The sequence below is a fragment of the Spermophilus citellus genome (assembly GCF_964194105.1).
Source record: "Spermophilus citellus genome assembly, chromosome: 1".
NCBI lineage: Eukaryota > Metazoa > Chordata > Mammalia > Rodentia > Sciuridae > Spermophilus > Spermophilus citellus.
In genome coordinates this window covers 138510200-138533646 of record NC_138182.1, presented here as the reverse complement: position 1 = coordinate 138533646, position 23447 = coordinate 138510200, and the positions used below count along the sequence as shown (strand labels likewise).

General features: G+C 45.5%; 1 protein-coding gene across 5 annotated transcripts in view; it reads left to right on the top strand.

The window, feature by feature from the left end:
• The window catches only part of GALNT10 (polypeptide N-acetylgalactosaminyltransferase 10), a 243882-nt gene that overhangs the window by 163664 nt on the left and 56771 nt on the right, over window positions 1-23447 (top strand). For all 5 annotated transcript variants that reach the window (XM_081303996.1, XM_081303994.1, XM_081303995.1 and 2 more), the window contains one exon: window positions 22893-23078. In XM_081303996.1, the coding sequence (XP_081160122.1) occupies window positions 22893-23078 (186 nt within the window). The remainder of the gene's footprint in view (window positions 1-22892; window positions 23079-23447) is intronic.

The window sequence follows — 23447 nt, the reverse complement described above, 5'->3', positions numbered from 1 at the left end:
TGGTAACCCACGGGCATGGGCTCACCTCCAATGGCAGACAGGCCCTGTGACAGACCCAGATGCAGTAGGTACCATGGGGCATGCCAGAGTGCCTGGGATCTTACCACCTGGCTTCTGGACAATGCTGGTTGTCTGTGGTTTCCATGACCAGACGGCCATCTGTGTTGCTACAGGAGAACAAAATGCCTCTCCAGGGCCGAGAGCTTCCTGCCCTAGCGTGCCAGGGCCAGTGTGATCTTTTTCCTGTTGAGCTCTGATGCCCCAGCAGCAGGCAGCTCCTTCTGTTCTCCTGAACCACCCCAGTGGTATGCAAAGTAACCCCTTCACTCCAGCAGCAGTGAGGACTGGTTGTGTGTGAGTGTGTGTGTGTGTTTTCACGTGTGTTGGAACACAGAGCAGTTCAGAACACGTGAGCATCAGTCAGCTCACACACAGCTAAAGGTCCACAAGTGTCCTGGGCCTCCATGGTCTAGGTTCAGAATGCACAGAGCTCACAACCCGTGTTAATCATGGAGGTCCCTCCGAGGCAGCATTCCCTGTGTCTTCTGGTCTTTGACACATAAAGCAAATACAAGATTGAAAAGTGCAAGTTGCTCACAGCTGGGGTAGAGAGAAAATTATAGGGCTAGATTAAATAGGCTAGAGCTTGTGGAAGGAAACCACGTTTGCTCTACGCTAATTACTAAGTGCATCTCAGAAGGAGCTATTGGGTTAAAGGAGCACGGCTCTAGCTGGATTTTTACACTCTTAGAGCTAGTCATACAGACAGGCACGTCATGTTGGGACTGTTGAATCACACAATTCCAGTACTGGAGGGACCTTTGAGCCACACAGTCCAACCATTTAGCCAACACTTGGGTCTTTTCAGTGCCTACATAGTAAGCTCCACCTCTGGCTGGCCTCTTCCACTGATGGGCAGCTCCCTCTCATAAGACAACTCGTTTCTTCTGCAGACAGATTTTATATGAAGTCCTATTCTTATATTGATCTGAACTGTGGCTTTATCTTTTAGTTCTGGTTATGTCTTCTGGAGGTGAACAGAATGGTGACAGGGACAAGACGTGAGTTACAGAGTCTCGAAGAGTCCAGTCTGCTAATCAGTCAGTTGTCGGCTTTGGTTAAAGTGCTCCTCCCCACAAAGCTTCATCTCCATGTCATAATGAGGCCACTCCCCCCACTTGGGGTAACCCAAGGATCAAGAGAGGGAATGGTGGGGGGGCGAAGAACCAGCTAGATGTGCAGATACTGATATAGAAAAACAACTGTAGCATACTGTTAAATGGGATGGGGGACAAGTTTCCAAAGAAATATATAAACCTCAAAGTACAGGGAAATTGAGAAAGAAATACAGCAAACTGTTAAGTGTGGCCATCTCCAGTGGGAGGGACTGGTGTGGTTTGTCAGCTGTTATGCTCTCTCTCATGATGATTAAAACATTTTTTTAATGCATCACTTTTGGAATCACAAAAAGATAATGAAGACATTTCCATTTTAGAAAGAAAAAGATGAACTACCTAGAGCACTTTATAAATGAAAATGGAAACTACCCATTCTGGTTGTGGTGTTCCTTTCTGTGCATGCTGTCTGAATCTCCAAGGCATGTCTCAATATGATTTTGTGCCAGCGTCTGTCTACAAGAAATGGACTTAACTATCTAACCCCAAAAACAAACAAAATCAGTGACTGCTTTACACCCTGCCTGATCCGCCCCACGGCCTTTGCATTTACTGGTCCCCATATTATTATTATCGACTTGTGTTCTATTGCTGATGACCACATGTGAAACAGAGCTGTCTCCCTTGGCTTGGATGTGATGGGCAGAGATGTACTCTTGGGTTAAGTAGGGAGTGATGTTTGAGTGGCAGTTTCAAGAGTGGTCAGGATATTCATTGATGGATACCCTGCTGGGACTTGCTTGCCAACACTACCTCCAATGTTTGGAGACTCAGAAGTGAATATCTGGATGACAGGGCCTCCAAACAAACATGCTTTATATCTTCCCTCAGATGAGTCCTCTGGAAGCTCATCACTTGTATGCATCTAGAAAAATAAATAAATAAAAGCAGCAAGTGCCAAGTAAAATATATCAAGTCAGAATCATTCACCAAGCATCTGTTAGCACCTTTAGTGTGTCAGTGCTGGGAAGGAAATGAATCCGCCTGGGTCTTGCCCTCTTGAAAACTATGTCAGGTGGATGGGCACATGTCCTGAACAGGAGCGTGCAGCGTGGATGGAGCAGGTGCTGCCCTCAGGTTCATCGGAGGTGAGAGCATCACTTGTGGGGATGCTGCTTCAGGACCACTATAGGCTCAACCTGGAGGGAGGAATGGGCTTCCCCAAGAAGGAGAAGCAGAGAAGGATGCTCTGAGTCATGGGACATGCAAGAGTCAAGGAGAGAGACAAGGAGACTCATGGAGTAGCATCCGCAAGGAGTGGATCAGGCACAGGGTTGAGGTTGGAGGCGGATCTAAAAAGGGGGGCTCTAGAGGGCCATTGTTGAGAGACCTAAAATGCCACCCGCGACACCAGCAGATCTGTGCCATGGCCACCATGTGGTCAGGATGAGAGAGGAGGGATTGGAGACCAGAAGACCTGAGTACCCCATATTAATCCCTCGGGGGCGGGGGGAGCTTCTGTAAGCAGCCAGAGGTGGCCCCTCGGGTCCTGCTCTGACACTAACCAATGCGGAAGCAGCCCTGGATGGAAAGCTTCCAGACACTCAGCGCTGGGTTGGGCTGCGGGGTTTTGAGAAGGGGAGGGTTGACAGGCGCTGGAAAGGGTGCCATTAAAGCTCTAACATATGTTCGGCTTTTTCTTCCTATGAACTGAGCAGGCAACTTTTCCCCAGGGGACAGTTTTGCCCTTTAACAAATATGAAACTCACAGGCCAACACCGTTGCTGAAGTGGAGATTTTTTTCTCCCCTTTTTTTAATAACACCTTAAACGATAGGCACGGAAGCCAGCGTCCTAAATGAAACACATGTTGCTCTCCGACATCTGACAACCTGACATGATTTAAGAGCAGCTACCAAGAGCCCACAGCTAGAAGTGCTCATGAATCTGCTCCCCTGGAAGGGCTCCAACCCAGTGAAAAACCAGAGTGGGCTTTTCACCCAGGGACCCTCCTTCTCTTCTCATTTGCAGCTGATTGGTGGGGAGTCGCTTTCAGAAATCAGGGGAGGTGGTAATTAACTTGATGGTGGCGTTTTCTGGAGTGTTTTTATTCGTCATCTGATTATTCAACAGGTTTATGGCCCTGCCCACCCGCTGGAAAGGGACCGAGGCATTTAGTTGAAATTAAAAGTGCAGACAAGGCTGCCTGTTTAGATAATAGCATCTCTTCTTTAATAGATTACTCATCTTCCGCGGAGTGGGGAAGAGGAGTTAATTTGTGTGATGAAGTGCTTTCCATTTCTGAGAGCTGGCTGGCGGATGCGATTGCTTGAGGAAGGAGCGTAATTCATTCTTAAAATCACCAAAGGCGTGCTCAGACCAGATACCTGTGTGGCCAGGAGCGGGGTAATTTGTAACATGATGCCAGAGAACAGAGGGGCTTGTGGTTTCAAACCAAATGTTTGGGGAAGGTGTACAGTTTGTCTTTAGGTTGTGGTCATTCCAACCATTCATTCCCAGAAAAGTGCCAGAGGGGGGAAAAAAAACTTAACATGTTACCCTAAGTCATCAGAGCAGCAGGCCCCTGACCACAGGGAATGGTGTAAAGAAGCAGATGTGACCCTGAGCTCAGGAGACACTGCCACGAGTTAGGTGACCTGGGGCAGGACTCACTGTGAGTTTGTTGCCACATGTGACAGGAGGGTTAAGTTTGTAAGGCAGTGGCGAAGGCCACTGTGTGGAGTAGGGTCCGCGCTGGGACCCAGCAGGTGATGATCAGTCAGCTCCTCCTGGTCCCTGGTTTCGGCTCAGGCCCTTGCTCTGCTTTTACCCTAGATGCTCAGAGTGTCCTGAAAGAATCCATGTGAACAAAAGTATCTGGGAGGACTTCAGCTTAACTGAACTCCTGCCGGAAGAGAGGAGAGCTCTGACATTAACAGAATCCATAGCAACCCTTACAATCCCAACAGGCACTGTTGCTCTCCCAAGGTCCCCAGGCCGTGTGCTCTCTCGCCCTCCCTCTGCACCTGACCTTCCTTGCTGACTCCTCTCTCCTGGGTCCTGGATGTCCCTCCAAAATGCACCTTGCTCCTGGAATGCCCTAGAATATTCAGCACTTCACCAACCTCCTCTTCCCTTCCCCTGTTTCCAGCTGCCACCCAAAACAACTTACAGACACATCCGGGACTCTCTTCAGGGTGAACGCAGATGAAGGGAATTGTCTCTACATCTTTGCTTTCCCTCCCCAGGTTTGCCACTGCCCTGACTTGTCCAGGAATACATGACATCAAGGCAAACTGTGCTCGTTTGGGTTGAAATTCTGCCAGATGTTGCTCACAGTTTTCTAAAACTGCATCTTCCAGAGCAGTGCTGCTCGTGGCACTTGAGCTGCCAACCCCGCACACCGGGAGCATTCTCTTAGGTAAAATAGTACACATTCCAGAATGTGGCAGTCACAAGCACAGTCGTCCCTCCACACCTCAGGAGACTGGTTCCAGTGCTGCAGGTGCTCAAGTAGTAGTTTTGTGTAGTTTTTGCATATAACCTACACACACCTCCTATGTACTTTAAATCATCTCTAGATTACTAGTGACACCTAATTCAGTGTAAATGCTATTTAAATAATTCTTATACTCTACTGTTAGGGAATGACGACAAGAAGAAAAGTCTGTTATCTGTTCAGTAGATGTGATGTTTTACTTTTTCAAATACTTGGGATCCACAGTTGGTTGAATCCAAGGATGTGTCATCCGAGAACAGAGAGGGCTATTATACAAGCATTTGGCTACATCTCTTTCTTCTTGTAGACATTTACATACTGCAAAACGTAAATACTTACAAAATAGCAAATACTTGCTATTTTATCTTTTTTCCTTCCTATCACAGTGGGGACATGATATGGAATTTTTTGAAAAGGGGTATTAGGTTGAATTGTTTGTGGATTTTGTTTTAAGGCATTAAAGGGCACCATGCGAGACAGGTACCCCTATTAAATAAGGGGGTATTGAGTTGGAGTGTTGAAAGCCCCTGATTTAAAAGTGGGCCAGCCAGACACTGGGGTTATGTTGGCCTTTAACAAAGGCTTTAGGCCCATCCCCTTAGATCTGCAGTGGCCTCTGTGTTTTACAGCAGCTGAGACAATAGGTCCAGAGATGCCAAAAGCTGATACACGTGTTTTCCTGGCAGCTCTTAGGGTGATAGGAGACAAGTGAAGTGCGTTCTCTGGAGTCTCTGGCTGGATGAAATGGGCTGTCTGGGGGGAATGGCTTTCTCTACCTGTTGGTGTTCCAGGAGTCTCAGATCACAGAAAAGAGTTCTCATCAAGAGTTCTCATCCTGCTTATAGAGCTGCACCCTGCATGCATGTCTGTGCATCTGAGAAGCTCAATGATCATCGCAACAGTAGCGATGGGCTGTCTTGCAAGAAGCACTGGCCTTGGGTGGCCATGTCAGAGGACCGCCTGTCCCAGAATCAAAAGTGGCATCTTCTAAGCTGTTGGGCCAGCCAGACACTGGGGTCTGTAGGTCCAGAAGGGGGCCCCAGGCCAAGGTTTTCCTCGTTATAGGAAAGTCATGAAACCATTTACAGCATCATCAAGCCCAGCTGTTAACAAAAAGGGACTGCAGAGAATTCGAATAGAAAGCCCATCCCAGGGCTTTTATAGTTTAGTAATATATGTGTGTGTTTGTATGAATAGTGTCTCAGGTCATGATGTAAAATCTATTTCTTTTTATGGGTCGCAATCAAAAAGTTCAAAAGTCACTTTCTGATTTATACTGAGACTGATGAGCAGCCATCTAAAACCAGCGCCCTGGGGGACTCTTAGGGCTGTGTGTAAGCACCGTGGCAGGGAACCTGTCAAGAGGGCAGTCACTTCTCAGATCTTTTCTGAGAAGGTGAGGGAAGACCCATGAGGAGGGAGGTGAAGGGGAAGCCAGGCCAGATGGAGACCACTGGGATTCTGAGGGCTGAGCTGAGACAGGAGGAAGATGACAAGTGTGATGGTTTTCATTGCTGTGACAAAATACCTGGGGAAAATAACTTAAGGATGAAAGGTTTATGTTGACTCACAGCTTCCGAGGTTTCAGTCCATGGTCAAAGGGCTCCGTTGTTTCTGGGCCTGCAAGAGGAAGTTCGTCATGGTGGAAGGGCACGGCAGAGCACAGCTGTTCACCTCATGGCCACTGGGAAGCAGAGTGAGGGAGTGAGAAAGGTGTCAGGGACAAGATATAGTCCCCAAGGGCATGCCCCCAAGGACCCACTCCCCTCCCCTACTGTTCCCACCATCTCCGGGCAGTCCACTCGGCTCTGAACCCATCAGGGGATTAATCCATGGGTGAGGGTCGAGCTCTCCTTGTCCAGTCACTTCCCCAAAGCCCTATTGCTGCACTGGGGACCAAGCCTTCAACACAGGAGTCTCTGGGGAACACTCCAGATCCAAGCCATAAGGCAGTCCTCGAGCCAACATCCATCCCCCTCCCAGGTTTACTGGGGTTGGGGAGGGACAGCAAATATCTTAGATGCCTTGAAGAACTTCAGTTTTCTCATTATTCTAGCAGGAAATTTAGGGGTTCTCTTTTTAATCATTTAGAGATCCTAACGGGATCACGTTGGCCTCAGTTTCTTTCTCTGTGCCCACTTTCTGCATTGTTACATCTGGGCCTCTCAAACCTCATCAAGCATGAGAGTCACTTGGAAGGCTCGTTAAACTGCAGGTTGGTGGGCCTATCTGATTCAGAAGGTCCAGGCTGAGGCCTAAGAACTGGCATTTCTAGTAAGGGCCCAGGTAACACTGAGGCACCTGGTCTGGAATGGCTTAGAAAACCACCATGTTAGATCAACAGGGAAGAATGTACCCACATAGCTCCTGGCACACAGCAGGGGCCCAGTCAATGCTTCCTTGTTAAACTGAACTGAATCCTCCCCAGCAGAAGTACCTTTACAGTGCAAGAAATGACCAGTTTTCCAAAGCCACATCAAAAGTTCCTGTTATGCTTAAGTTATCTGTCTCAGGAGAACAAAGAAGGTCCTCTAGCTGAACTCTGAGGCTTCTTTGAGCTCTGAATTTCTTCTTTACTCTGAATTTCTTCCAGGGACTTGCAGCAAGATCAGGATGTCTTTGCTGAAGGGCGGGTTTGCTTCCCTATCTACACAGTAAACGGGGCATTTACACCCGAGCCTCTCACCAGCCAGCGCTCATCCTAGTGTATCTTAGCTTTCCTTTCCCATCTCTCTCTTGAATTTTCCTATTTATATTTACCTGCCTGTAAGCTTTTCGAGGAAGTAATGTGAAAGCCCTGGTCAACCCAGAGGCTTGGGACTGCGGGATCAGAAACTTGGTATCTTCCAGGCAGAGTGCAGCCCCCAGGGGCATTGAGGGGGTAGAGCAGTTGGCATAGTTAATAACACCAGCTTTGTGAGCACCTGGTCTGACTCCTGGCTGTCACCTCCCAGATGTCTGCATGTAGCTTTTCGTAGAACTTTTCTGGGTCTCAGGTTCCCTCTAAGTCAGGAGTGTGATCAGCACCCACCTCCTGGAGTTCTGAGAATCAACTGAGATGATGATTATAGCAGCGTATAACTCAGGGCTGGGTACATACCCTTGAAAAAATCACTCCATTGACATTGGTAGTGAAGATGAGGGTCCACACCATCTTTAAAATTGTTCCTTTGCCTAGAATACCTAAGTGTCACAACAGGATGGCGGGGGGGGGGCGATTTCAGTTACTATGGGCCTTCCCCTCTTTCCAAATGAATTATCGGTGCCTTAGAAATCACTGTCTAAGACTTACAAGGGAATAAATCCATCCCAGGAAGCAGATGAGCAAGACACTTTAACGACCAAAAATGCAGTGAAGCCGAGACATGACAAGACCCAGATCCACCTACAGGTCCCAGGAGCCAGCCCCAGTGTGGCCGCAGCCTTGGCATCATTAGCAACCTGCTACCCACAGGCCAGAGACCATCCCAGGAGTGATGCTGACTTATCTGGGCTGTGACCTGCTCCATCCCGTCTGCTCCATCTTCTTGTGGGCCTGCCCTGCCCGAGCGTGGCACACACGGGCTCCTCAGCAGGTATTTCTCAGTGGCCTCAGAGGTTGAAACTCTGATAAATTCCACTTAGGAATTAATTGATTACTGGGGCAGTGAAGATTCCTGAATGGCCGCAGTGGATTTGAGCTGTGCCTTCAGCACATAGCTTGCTAGCTGTGCAAACTTGGGACAGAAACGTCTGGAAGTAAGGGTGATGAACTGAGACCTGCTTCCCTGTGGGGTTGGTGTAAAATCAGACAAAACAATGCAGGAGAACTCGGCAGTGATTCACAGCAGCCTGGGCTCAGTCCAGCTGAGCAACCATACAACTTGCCCTCTTAGAACTTGGAATCTAATGACCAAGACAGAGTGAGAAATTGCGCAAAGTTATTTGGAGATCTGAGCTAAGTGCCATGGATTACAAGTTCCAGGGCTCTGTGACGAGCCAGGAAGTTCTTTTGTGAGGAGTCAAAGTTTGAGCTGAGATCTGAAGATGGGCAAGAATGAACTACAGGGAAATGTGTGGAGAGGTTTAGGGTCTCAGACAATGCAGGAAGAAGGGCTGGCATGGACAGGGACCCTAACACTGAGGGTGACATCATGGGGGTCTTTGAAAGAAGATGTTGGGGGAGGGGAACAGAGGGGCAGGGAGTGGACAAGATGATGTTAGAGAAGAGGCAGAGACTACTGTGCACTGCCTTTTCATCCCTGGGAAGGATACCAGGCCTTATTCCATCCAAGCCATTGGAGGGTTTTAAACAGGAGAGTGGGAGGGCAATAGGATGGCATTTACTTCTTTTTTTAGAGGCCACCCAACTGCTTCTTGCATCCATGCAGACTAGACTGAAGAGGGGCAGAGTCCAGGCTCCTGCAGTTGGCCACAGACAGACTCCTGCAGGGGTCCAGACAACAGCCTTAATTATGTCCTGCCATGTCGCTGCTGCAGAGCCAGTGTGTGAGACCTGGCCTTCCCCACACTGGAGTCCTAGGGCTGTTGCAGCAAAGAGCTCCACACTGATGGCTTAAAACAACAGAAGATTTGAGTCCATCTCATTTATTTGATTCTTGATTTTAATTCTTGAGCCAAAGGGGTCTTATTAAGGAAGTTGGGGCTTAATTTCACATGATAGAGGTTAGGGCCTACTTTTTCTTCTGTTAGACGCAGGGTCTCTGGTTTAATTCCTAGGTCCTTGATCCACTTTGAGTTGATTGTGTGTGGTGAAAGATAGGGGTTTAATTTCATTTTGTTGCTTATGGATTTCTAGTTTTCCCAGCACCATTTGTTGAAGAGGCTATCTTTTTCTCCAATGCATGTTCTTGACACCTTTGTCTAATATAAGATGATTGTAATTTTGTGGATTAGTCTCTGTGTCCTCTATTCTGTACCATTGATCTACAAGTCTGTTTTGGTGCCAATACCATGCTGTTTTGTTACTACTGCTCTTTAGTACAGTTTAAGGTCTGGTATAGTGATGCCACCTGCTTCACTCTTCCTGCTAAGGATTGCTTTAGCTACTCTGGGTCTCTTATATTTCCAGATGAATTTCATGATTGTTTTTTCTATTTCTGTGAAGAATGTCATTGGGATTTGGATCAGAATTGCATTAAATCTGTACAGTGCTTTTGATAGTGTGGTCATTTTGATAATATTAATTCTGCCTATCCAAGAACAAGGTAGATCTTTCTATCTTCTAAGGTCTTCTTTGATTTCTTTCTTTAGGGTTCTGCAATTTTCACTTTATTATATAGATCTTTCACCTCTTTTGTTAAGTTGATTCCCGAGTATTTTTTGAGGCTATTGTAAATGGGGTAGAGATGGATTCAAACTAAAAAGTTTCTTCTCAGCAAAAGAAACAATCTGTGAGGTGAATAGAGAGCCTACCTCTTGGGAGTAAATTTTTTCCCCTCACATATCAGATAGAGGACTACTCTCTAGGGTATATAAAGAACTCAAAAAGGAAAGCACCAAAAAAACAAGTAAATAAATGGGCTAAGGATGTGAACAGACACTTCTCAGAAGATGATATAGAATCAGTCAATAAATATATGAAAAAATGTTCATCATCTCTCCCAATTAGAGAAATGCAAATCAAAACCACTCTAAGATTTCATCTCACTTCAGTCAGAATGGCAGCTATTTTGAATACAAACAACAGTAAGTGTTGGCAAACATGTGGGAAGAAAGGTATACTTATACACTGCTGGTGGGATTGCAAATTGGTAAGCCAATATGGAAAGCAGTATGGAGATTCCTTGGAAAATTGGGAATGGAACCACCATTTGACCCAGCTATCCCTCTCCTTGGTCTATATCCAAAGGACTAAAAATCAGCATACTACAGGGACACAGCCACATCAATGTTTATAGCAGCACAATTCACAATAGCTAAACTATGGAACCAACCTAGATGCCCTTCAGTAGATGAATGGATAAAAAAAAGTGGCATATATACACTATGGACTATTACTCAGCAATAAAAGAGAATAAAATCATGGCATTTGCAGGTAAATAGGTGGAGTTAAAGAAGATAATGCTAAGTGAAGTTAGCCAATCCCAAAAAACAAATGTCAAATGTTTTCTCTGATATAAGGAGGCTAACTCATAGTGGGGCAGGGAGGGGGAACATAGGAGAAATAGATGAACTCTAGATAGGGCAGAGGGATGGGAGGGGAAGGGAGGAGACGGGGGGTTATGAATGATGGTGGAATGTGATGGACATCATTATCCAAAGTACATGTATGAAGACACGAATTGGTGTGAGTATACTTTGTATACAACCAGAGATATGAAAAATTGTGCTCTGTATGTGGAATAAGAATTGTAATGCATTCTGCTGTCATATATAAATTAAAAATTTTTAAAAAATTAAAAAAACAGAAGAGACCCAAAGAAATGCTCAGTGTCTGAGGCAATGGACATGCCAATTGCCCTGGTCTGATCATCACACACTGTATATAGGCATTGAAATGTCACACCATCTCTCATAAATATGTACAGTTACTATGTGCCAACTAAAAATAAAAACATGCTTTTTACATTTTTAAAGAAAAAAAAAGTTTAGTGCTGGGGAAGAAAAAAAAAACGTAATTTACTTCTCTCACTGTTCAGGAGCCTAGAAACCCCAAATCAAAATGTCCTGTTCTCTGCAAGATCTAGAGGAGGCTCTTCCCGGTCTGCTCCTAGCCTCTGGTGTCCCTGGCAATCTTTGGCATCCTGTGGCCTCAATTATCACACGGTGTTCTGTCTGCCCAAACTTCTCCCTAATTAAAGTACCCCAGTTGTTGGATTCCTGACACCCTAATCCAGGATGACCACATCTTAATTAGATGACATCCCCCAAGACCCTGTTTCCAAATGAGGTCAGGGCCACAGGTTTCAGGAGTTAGGACTTCAGCATGTCTTTCTAGAGAGCAAAATGCAGCCCAGAGCAGCTTTCTGACTGCAACCCCTCCCTGTGCTACAACTGACTCAACCTCGGAGTCTAAAGATGCCCTGAGCAGAGAGAGCAAGCCAGGGAGGGAGAGCTCAGGACGGCACACCAGGGAGGCCAGGGCTGGGAAACTCTTGAGCTCTTGTCCTCACCAGACCTCACCAGATGAGAAACTTGATCGAGGCCTGTTCTTCCGTGAGCCTCAGTTTCCTCTCCAGTGATGCCAAACTGATGGTGGCTGCCCCATCCTCCTTGAGTTGGCTTTGGGGGAATCCAGTGAAATAATCGAGCATTTCCTGAGAAGATACTGGGTGCCCAGCAGTGAGATTACGCCTTGGGTCTGCTCTTACAAGTGCAGACTCCATTTGCTCCAGTACTATTCCAGGGACAGGGGCAAAGATGAACTAGACCTGGAGGGGATCATTTCTGCAGTTAAAGTGACAGGTCCCTAGGTTCGTTATTCTACTTTTTTAGTATATTTGAAATTATTCTTAATTTTAAATCAATGTTTAGGGAAGAAGAGAAAACTACTCTCTGGAGTTAGAGTGCTTGATCCAAGATCTGCTACTTGGAAAGTTACCTAATGTCTCTGTGCCCCGGTTTCCCCATCAGTAGAAGGGGGACACTAGTCTGTTACCGGCCTCTTAAGAGTCTTTGTAGAGCCGGGTTCGGTGGCACTCTCCTGTAGTCCCAGTTATTCTAGAGGCAGGAAGATTACAAAGCCCAGGCCAGCCTGGGCAACGTAGCCAGACCCTGTCTCAAACTTTCAAAAGGGTTGAGGGTGTGTATCTCAGTGGTGGAGCATCCCTGGGCTCAATCCCCTGCACTGAAGAAGAGAGAGAGAATCTGCAGAGATTAAATAAGTAGATGCACAGTCCCTGGGTTAGTGGTATGCATAGGTGATAAAGGAGTGTTAACCATTATTCCCAGACACTGGGCACCAAAGTACAATGAGTTGTTGCACCCAAGCCATCATCACGAGCTTCCCAGACTTAGGGCCAGACTCTGGAGCTCTTTCCAATCATTCCTGCTACTTGGAACCTGAGTTTGGGTTTAGAGCAAATCCTGAAACAAGGATCTGAATGCAAACAATTTGTTTGGGAGGAGCGGTCGGGAAGCAACAGCAAAAGCAGGAGAGTGACAGAAGAGATGAGGCCCCACCACAAACAGCCACGCCCCTCCCACCCAGAGTTCTGGGAACCCATGGAGAGCTTGTGCTCAGAGTGGACCTGAGGGAGAGCGAGGGAGCCGCAGGCTTCCCGGTTCTGCAATCATACATGTTACTCCGATAGCCCCCTGAGAGAGAGACAGGTGTGGAGAGGTGGAAGGCACTCAGGTAGCCATGGAGGCGTGGGGAAAACCCAGCGCATGTGCCGCAGAATCCTCTGTGCGTGCTCATTAAGTGGTCCTCTGACACTGCTTGAAACCTGGTTAGTATGGGGTCTCACCACCTTCAGAATCAGCTCCTTCCCTGCCAGATGGCCCTGACTCTTCATTAAACCAGGGATAATAAGGGCAAAAGCAATTCTGTACTGGGTTGTGATGACAGCAGCCCCTGGGACAGGACGGTGAGTGTGTGGCTTAGGACGGCCACCTCCCTGCTACATCAATCAGGCAAACACCTTTTCTCAGTCCTAGTACTCTCATGGGGAGCCAGGCTGGAGTCCCAGAATCTTTCTGAAGGCAGCTTTAGGCATCTGTTATCGTCCCATTCAGTGAATCCAGTTTGCCCACCCTCCCCAGCGCTTATGAAACGGGGGGGGGGGGGGGGGGGGGGGGATCCTGGACCCTGAACTGGATAGAGCTCTGCCATGTCCCAGTCTTGCTGTAGGATTCTAGCTTAGACATTCAACTTCTCTGGACCTCCCCACTTCTCTCTGGATAGAATGAAGGGACAGACCCAAGTGAGATAGAGGTGAGTTTAGGTGCAGGTAGGAAGAGCCTGCTCTTTGACAATCAAGCAGTGAGTTAAGCAGGTTGCATCACCACTTTGAGCCTCAGTATCATCTTCGGTAAGCAGGGTCATTAAGTTCAGTCTCTGTGTTATTGTAACTGTCAAAGGTAATGGATATGAAGGGAAGCTCCATATGTGAACAGGAGCTCCAGTAAGTGTTCCCTGTAATTGTCATCATCATGATCATCATCAAGTTCATTTAAAGCCCCTTTTAGCTCTAAGATTCTATAACCTTGTACAATGCCCTCACCCAAGAGTCTTTTCTTGGGTGGGAAAATAAGGCAGCGGTCCTGATTTTGTGTAAAAGCGCCTTCTAATAAGGACAGGAAGAGCATAATAGCCCTAAATAATTGCTTTAACTTTAGCACAAGCTGTCAAGGGTCCTAATTGGCCGCCGGGTAATGACAGCAGCCATCTGCATTCACGGTGATTTAGTGACCGGGCTCTGCCCAAGCAGGCCCGTAGTGATGAGAGCTGGACGGGGTGATATTTTTCCCTCTGGTGGGAGTAGCCGTGTGTGCTATAGGAGATTATCTCATTCTCGTTTTAATGACCTACCAGTTGAACCCAACCAAAAGGAAGCCGTGGTCACCAGCAGTCACTATGGATTTTTTCTCTTTCTAAAGACAGTGTTCCTAGGCGAACAGCGGCGTATCTGGAGCGTGATCATGCCTCTTGCTGATTTGTCTCATTGCCCAAGAAGGTCTCTTTGGGGAAGATTTAGTCCCTCAATTAGGGCAAATTGATTTCTGCTTTCTACAAAGTCACTGTTCCAAAAAGAAGGGGGAGCGGGGGAGGAAAGCCATATTAATCTTCGTGTGCAGGCACGGGGAGAGCTGGAGCATTGTGGCCTTCCCCACTCTGGTGCATGTGTGTAGAAAACCTTTTCTGTGCACAGATTTTAATTGTTCTGACCCCTGAGATGCCCGGTAACACAACAGGAAGCACCCTTTATCATGCAGAAGTTTCTGGAATGGCAAGCCAGAATGGCTGGAGCAGCATCTCCCAGGGCACCTAAGATGATTTCCAGTGATCCAAAGACTTTACATGAGTACCCCCGGATCATGTGTCAGGAAAGGTTTCTCCTTCCAATTCTCTTTCATTTCTTGATCTCCCCTCACATGGAGAGTCTCTGGTAGTTTTCCAGATTTTCCTTCTTGACAGAGACAGCAGACCTTGAGCTCACTGTCAGAAAGGCAGGAGTATACCTCAAAAACCTAAGACCATTGTTTTTTTTCAGTTGTTGAGGAGTTTTATTTATTAGATCTAGACTATAAATGATACCAATTTTTCATTAGATAAGTATTTAAATTTCATTTTTAAAGTAAGTTGAATTTAACAAAAAATTAATCTAAAAATGGATTGATTTTTAAGAAAATGCTAAAGAAATTGCAATAAAGTAGGTGGATGTGGCAAAAATCATGACAGTAGTATATGAGGACCAGAGGATGAGGAAAGCATCCGTTTTCTACAGAGGAGTCAGAAATTTGCTGTCTATGTTGCCTTGAGCAAGGTTCTTGGTTTCTCTGAGCCTCAGTTTTATCATCTGTCCAATGGGGAGATGGTCAAATACAGAGCCTGTTGGTATAAGCCAAGGGGAGTAAAATAGGTGAAGCCACTTTGCAGATCATGTGCCTTCCCGCAAAAATGATTCATTTTTCTAAGGGACTAGAAAAAGAAAATACCCAACCAGGAGAGCCTAACTTGAAACACAGCTCTGCTGTTAACAACATGCCAGCGGCGGTCCCTTGCCTTTTTTGCCCTTAGCTGTCTGGATGTAAAATGAAGAAGCTGAACCATTCCAGTGGTCTCCAGGTCTGGCTGTGCATCAGCATCATCTGTGGGTCAAGTAGAACTAACACTGCCAGACGCCACCCAGGGTCTGCCAATCACAGTGTTCTGCCCTGGTGCCCTGGTGGCTGTAGTAAAGAGCTGCCCCGGGGGTGATTTGGAGGCATCTGCTGATTTAGAGGCCACTTCCAGCTCTAACTCTTGATTGAGCCAAGTTCAGAGCAGGATTTGGGGCTCAGTTTATGGGAAGTGATCACCGCAGGGGCTGGCAGAGCAGAGAGCCCAGCAGCTCTGGGCAGGTGCCTCTGGGCCTCCTGCAAGACCCAGGCCTGGGCCCTTGAGGACCATCTGATCCAAAGCGCCAATTCAGAGACAACACGGAGACCCAGAGGAGGTAAATGCTCCTGTGCTGGAGATGGGCGCCCAGCCCAGTCTCCTGATTCTCAGTCAGTGAAACTTGCCCAGCACCGCAGCTTCCCCAGCCGAGACAGACAAGGTATTGGACCAGTTGTTGTTGTTGTTTAATTGAGGCAAATGTTGCAAACAGAGGTCCTAAGGATCCAGTTCCAGAGCTTTAACAAATGTGTACACCTGGAAGGTCAACACCCTGATCAAGACAGAGAACAAAACTGGCCCCAGTAACTTCCCTGGTGCCCGCTTCTGTTCAGTCCCCACACCCCAAGGGCAAACACTTCTTAATTCTGTCATCATAGATTTTTTGACTGTTAATGAGCTTCGAATAAATGTAATCATTCATGGAGTTCTTTTTGGTGTGTCTGACTTCTTGGTTCAACATGATACCTTTGAAATCCACACGTGTGGTTGGAGGTATCCGTGGTTTGTTGTGTTATTGAGTAGTAAGCTATTATGTGACTATACCACGCTGTCCCTTCTGTTGATAGACTTACAGGCCATTTCTAGTTTGGGGCTATTACAAATAAAGCTTTTTCTTTTTCTTTTCTTTTTTTTCCACTTTCTGTGGGTATAGGTTCCTATTTCTCTTCGAGTGGAGTGGTAGGTATAGGACAGACGGGTGTCTAGCTTTATAGGAAGCATTCAAACAGCTCCCCACAGTGGTGGCACCCTTGACCCTCTCCAGCAGGGAGCAGGAACACGCCTGGATCTCCCTCTGCCAAACCTGCTGCTGCTCCAGTTTTGACCATTCCAGTAAGCATGCGCTAAGTGGCATCTCCGGCTGTTCATTCACATTCCCCCATGACAAGTGAACTGAACGCCTTTTCAAAGGCTTATTGGCCATTTGCGTTTCCATTTATTTGTGAAATGTCTTTTCGGGTGTTTTGCCCACTGTTCATTTGGTTGTCTTTTCATTACTGACTTCGTAGGAATTCTCTATCTATACTGGATACATGGCCTTTGTCAGCTATAAGTGTCACCAGACTGTGGCCTGCCCTGTCACATCCTTACCAGTGTCTTATAAATGAGCACGTTTTTCCGGAGCAGGTTCTTAATTTTAATCATTGATCCATTTTTTCCTGCCTCAAGTCTACAAAGGTATTCCCCTGTGCTTTCATCAGGAAGCCTCAGCTTTTATGCTTCAGTTATGACCCCTCTGAAATGACTTTCTATGTGGTCATAGGTGGCCATCAGGGCTCATTTTTTAAAATATATTTTTAGTTGTAGTTGGACACCATACCTTTATTTTATTTATTTATTTTTATGTGGTGCTGAGGATCGAACCCAGCACCTCGCACATGCTAGGCAAGGCTCTACCTCTGAGCTCATTTCTGTTCGCACATGTAGCCAGTTGTTCTGGTGTAAGTTGTTGGAACCTCTGTTTCCTCATTGAAGGATCTTGATGCCTCAGTCACTGGATAGGTTGGCAGCATACACGTGAGTCCACTTCCGACCTCTGTTCCGCTCTCTCCACCTCTCTGTTTACTCTTTGCTTACTCTTTGCACACTGTTCTGATGATTTTACAGTTACAATTTGTTTTGAAATTTCTGTAAGTCCTCCAACTTTGTTCTCTTTCAAGATGGTTTGGATTCTTCTAGTTCCTTTACATGCCTGTATAAACCTTAGAAAATAAAACTCACCCCAGGGAGCTCCCCCATGCCCACTTCTGTCAACTTCAGAAGGCCACTGTGATTTGGGGGGGTCTACAGATCAGTTTGAAGAAAACTTGACTCTTCACAATAGGGAGTCTTCCAATCTATAAATACGACATTCCCCCATTTATTTGGGTTGCCTAACCATGAGGCTACCATAAAGGCTATTTTTATTCAACTTTCCAGTTGGTTTTGGCTATTATATAGAAGCAGAATCTTTTTTAGAACTTTACAGCTTCATTGAGGTATAATTTACATTCCATAAAAACCATCTAGTTTTGGTCTGCAGCTCAGGGTATTTTTAAGTAAATACAGTTGTGAAACTATCACTATAATCCAGTTTTTAAATATTTCTATCACTCAAAAAAATAGTTCCTCAGTGCCTGTTTGCAGCCAATCCCTGCCCCCAGCCCAGCTCCATGTAACCACCGATCTTTTTGTCCCTGCAGCTTCACCTTTCTAGAAATTTCAGTCTTTTTTATGGAACTAGGGATTGAACCCAGGGTTGCTCTACCAATGAGCTACATGCCCAGCCCCCCCCCCTTTTTTTTTTTTGAGAAAGAGTATTGCTAATTGCTGAGACTGGCCTCAAATCTTCTATCCTCCTGCCTCAAACTCCCAAACTGCTGCAATTACAGGCATGCACCACTACACCTTGCTTATAATATCTACTCTTATATCCCTGGCTGCTGTAACCTAGAATGGCATTTTTGAGGTTCACCCATATTGTTACATTAACTCACTCCTTTTGTATGGCTGATAGTATTCCACTTATTACCACATTTTCTTTATCCATTCATCCGTTGATAGACATTTAGGTGCTTTCTAACTTGGGGCTAGTATAAATATCACTGCTGGAAACATTGATGTGCAAGTGTTTGTGAGAACATGTGTGTTCATCTCTCTGAGGTTCATACCTAGGAGTGGAATTGCTGGGTCCCATTGTAACTCTGTGTTTAACTGTTTGAAGAAGTTCCAGACTATTTTCCAGAGTGGCTGCAAGGTTTTGCATACCTATCAACAATGTGTGAACTCTCTGATTTCTCACACCCTTATCAACTCTTGTTATTGTCTGACTTTGTGATTATAGTCATGCTGCTGGGTGTGGAGTGGTTTTAATTTGCATCTCTCTAATAACTAATGCTGTCAAGCATCTTTTTATGTGCTTATTGACCATTTTTTATTGTCTTTGCAGAAGTATCTATTCATATCTTTTGCCCATTTTTTAAATTGAGGCAAATACATGTAGCATACGATTAACCATCTTAAAGCATACAGTGGTATTTAGTATATTTGAAATGTTATACAACCATCATCTCTATCTGGTTCCAAAATATTACTCCAAAAGGAAACCCCACATGCATTAATAACCACTGCTCCTTCCCCTGACCCCAGTACCTGGCAATCGCTAATTTACTTTCTGTCTCTGTGAATTTAGCTATTCCATAATTTCATTTTTGGATTATTCAAAATGTGACCTTCAAATTTGGGGGGTATATTCTTAGAGATAGAATTGTGGAATCATATGATAATTCTATCTTTAACATCCTGAAGAATCACTAAACTTTTTTCTAAAAGCATTTTGCCCACTTTTTTAATGGGTTTCTTTTTATTATTGAGTCATCGCAGTTCTCTGTATACTCTGCCTGTGTGTGTCCTTTATCAGACACATGATTTGTATATGGTTTCTTCCAGTCTGTAGGTTGTCTCTTCACTTTCTTTTTTTTTTTTTAAAGAGAGAGAGAGAGAGAGAGAGAGAGAGAGAATTTTTTAATATTTATTTATTTATTTTTAGTTTTCGGCCGATACAACATCTTTGTTTGTATGTGGCGCTGAGGATTGAACCCGGGCCGCACGCATGCCAGGCGAGCGTGCTACCGCTTGAGCCACATCCCCAGCCCTTCACTTTCTTAATCATGTCCTGTGATACATAAAAAATGTTTAATGTGTAATTTATTTTTTCTTTTGTGCTTGGGCATTTTGTCATAAGACACAATTGTCTAATCCAAAGTGGTGAAGATTTACCCGTTTCCTTGAAGAGTTTTATGATTTTAGCTCTTACATATAGACATTTTATCTATTTTGAGTTAATTGCATAGTAGATGAAGAAGGGATCCAACTTACTATACTTTTTATTTTTCTTTGCAATGCTGGCGATCAAACCAAAGGCCTTTGCATGCTATGCAAGCGCTCCACCATAGAGCTCCACCCTCAGCCCCTGACTCGATTCTTTTGCATGTAGAAATCAAATAGTGCCAGCACCATTTGTTGAAAAGACTCTTCTTTCTCCCATCAAATGGTTTCAGGAAAATCAATTAATCCTAAATCTAAGTATTTTATTTCTGGATTCTCAATTCTGTTCTATTGACATATTTTCTTTCTGCCATTATCCCACTGTCTTAATTACTGTAGTTTTGAAGCAAATTTTAAAATCAAGTAATGTGAGTCTTCTGACTTTTTCTTTTCCAAAAGATGGCTTTGCTCTTCTGGACCCCTTGCATTGCCATATAAATTTTAGGATCAGCTTGTTAATTGTCAGTTTCTGTAAAGCAGTTAGCCATGGTTTAAACAGCATTAAGTCTGTTTCTACGTTTTGGAGGTATTACTATCTTAATAATTTATGATTCATTAACAAGGAATATCTTTCCATTTATTTTGGTGTTTAACTTCTTTCAGTAATGTTATATTTTTTAGAGTAGCATTATGTGTGTGTGTGTGTGTGTGTGTGTGTGTGTGTGTGTGTAAGAGAGAGAGAGAGAAACAGAGAGAGGCAGAGATTCTGGGGACCAAACCCAGGGCCTCCTATGGGCTAAACAAGCTCTCAGCCAGGGACCTACATCCCCAGCCCCATTTTGCACTTCTTTTGTTACAATGTAAGTGTTATCTTTACCATCTTAATTGCATTTTCCAGTTGTTCTTTATTTGCTGGTGATTAGAAATTCAATTGAGTTTGAAATATTGACCTGTATTCTGAGGTCCTGCTAAATTTACTTGTTTGTTGTAGATTCTTTGTAGATTTACAGGACTTTCTGTGTAATGATATTATCTATAGTTGAAGACACTGTTACCTTTTTCTATCAGATCTTTATGCCCTTTCTTTCTTTCTTTTTTTTTTTACCAGTTGCACTGGCTAGAAATTCTAGTACAGGGTTGAATAACAGTGGTGAGTGCACACAGCCTTTCTCCTGATCCTAAGGGGAAAACATTCAATCACCACTAAGTATAGTTAGTATAAGCTAGAGGGTTTTTAGGTTTTGGTTTAGGCTTGGGGTTGTTTGTGTATTTATTTGTTTTAGCCATCCTAGCAGTTTTATAAAGGATCCTTACCCTAATTAAAATCAAAGACACCAGTATTAAGGCTGAGACTTTTAGTAGAAAGAGACTATTATTTGATTTTTATTCAAAACAACTTTTCCAGACAAGAGTCAGATCCAATCCACAGGAAAATAAGCAAAAAAGGAAAATGTTGTCATATATAAGAGAAAAGAAAGGGGGAAAGGCTATAATCCCAGCAGCCAGAGAGGCTGAGACACAAGGATCATGAATTCAAAGCCAGCCTCAGCAATGGTGAGGCACTAAGCAACTCAGTGAGACCCTGTCTCTAAATAAGATACAAAATAGGGCTGGGGATGTGGCTCAGTGGTTGAGTGCCCCTGAGTTCAATCCCCAGTAAACTCCTCCCCACCAAAAACAAAAAGAAAAGAAAGAGAAATGGAACACTCCCAAGGGAATAGAGGGACAGCATGCCTCTCCTGCTTTCCAGTTTTATTGAGGGTCCCAGAGAAGTTTCCAGAGAGTCCCACCCAGATCCACCTCTTGATTTTTGACTGACTACAGGATGACATCAGACTTTAAGTCCCCACTGCCATGACCACTCTAAGTCACTTTAGCCCATTGGTTCTAATAGTTCGTACATATTTTATGGTTAGGGGAAATTATCCTTATCTCCCTGAGTTCCAGGATCTGGTCTGTGTAAGGGTCACAAAAATCTCCACCTCACACCCTTCATGGTAACTTGTATTCTTATTAGCATTTCAGGGCCTTTCATTCTCCTGCAGATAGCTGATAGTTTGCTGAGGAATGTAACATCTTGCAGACTTAAGCCAGGGAGGACTGCAGGTAAAGTGCTTCTTAAAAGTGAAATCATGTGTGGGTCTGCTGAGAGCCACAGCTGAGTTGGAATGGCCCCTGGCATTTTGCCAGAAGTAATGGTTGACAGGCGAGCCATTAAGATGATGCTGGATTGATTCAATTGTATATTAGACCTTTACTGTCCTCCTGGGTCCGCCTGCTACTTTGTAGTTCTTGCGAGCATTGCCTGGGGAGTTTGCGTTGGTTGGGGAAGTTCAGGAGAGGGAGTTCAGGTTGGTGTGTGGTGTGTTCCTGAAGGAGCTGCGTGGGTGGCGTTAGGGAGAGTTCCCAGGGAGTGTGCGTGCAGTGCTGTGGGAGTTCCGAAATAAAGTTTGTTCCTGCTTGAGTGGCTCGTGATTTGTGCCCAGCCAGACTGAGGCAAGGGTCAGCGCAGCGGGCCCAGTTTATAGAATTATTCCCTTAACCTCATGTTCCCACCATTGAATCTATCTGTCCCCTATCATGGCCATCTCTTCTTTTATTGGGGGAAGGTGGGGGTGGGGTGGGGGGTGAGTTACACAGGACCGAACTCAGGGACATTCAACCACTGAGCCACATCTCTAGCCTTTTTTTTTTTTTTTTTTTGTATTTTATTTAGAGACAGGTCTCACTGAATTGTTTAACACCTCGCTGTTGCTGAGACTGGCTTTGAACTCAGGATCCTCCTGCCTCAGCTTCCTAAGCCCTTGGGATTACAAGGGTGCACAACGGTTGATTTCCACCTCCTGACTCTTGTTTTTATATATTATCTTTAGGCTCAGATGATTCCCCCACACACCTCCCATCACCTCATCTTGCCAAAGATGTCAATAACAGCTCCAGATTGTGGCCAACCACTTTAGCAACCCTAGCAAAAAGACAGAGAGTCACTTTCCAAAAATCCTAAAAACATTCTCCAGACCCATTACTCTGACCAGCTCAGGTCACATGGTCATCCCTGAACCAATCACTGTAGCCAAGGCTGACAGAATGCCCTGATTGGTCAGGCACAAAGCAACATGCTCCTCCCCCTTGGAACTAGGGGATGGGATGTCTCCTTCTGAATCTGTGACCTTGAGAAGGGCAGTTTCCCAAGGAAAAAATAAAGTATAGTTATGAGAAAATAAGGGAAGAAGTCCCAGCCAGGCTTGAGTCACAGATGCCTGTTCCTGTACCAAAGACCTGTGTTGCAGGTCTGGCGCTCTTGCTGGACTCTGAGCCTCAGTTTCCCATTTGCAGTCTGCGGGCAATGACCTCTGCCCTTCTTGGCCCTATCTGAAAGGTCCGGGAGGTGGTACCCCAGCAATCTCTGTCTCAACGGTTGAGAGTGGCTGCTGGGAGGTAAGAGAAGGACTGCTGACCTGAGCCCTCTCTCCCCTTCTTCTCCCTCACAGAGCACCTGAAGAAGCCCCTGGAGGACTACATGGCCCTCTTCCCCAGCGTGAGGATCCTCCGCACCAAGAAACGGGAAGGCCTCATAAGGACCCGCATGCTGGGGGCCTCAGCGGCGACTGGGGACGTCATCACCTTCTTGGACTCGCACTGTGAAGCCAATGTCAACTGGCTGCCCCCCTTGCTCGGTAAGGGGGCTGGAGGAGCCTGGAGTGAGCGAGCCACCTGCCCCCTTCCCCTCCCAGCTGCTGCGGCATCCCCTTGCCCGTGTGGAAGCACCCATCAGATGCCAGACCCTGGGACTCAGACGCTCAGTCAGCCCTATCCCTTCACTTCTCAGAGAGGGGAGCTGAGACTTAGAGCGGGCACGTGTCAAGTGTCTAGTGATGCCTCTCTCCCATTACTTTAAGTTTTGTGAGAAGGCAAGCCAAGGCCATCCCCTGTCAAAAGCCAAATTATGAGGAGACATCTTTATGTAGAATTAGCAGCAGTGACAGTTCACTGCTGCTGCTGTGTGTGGCAGGTGATAAGCAAGACTGATCCGCACAAAGCCATGC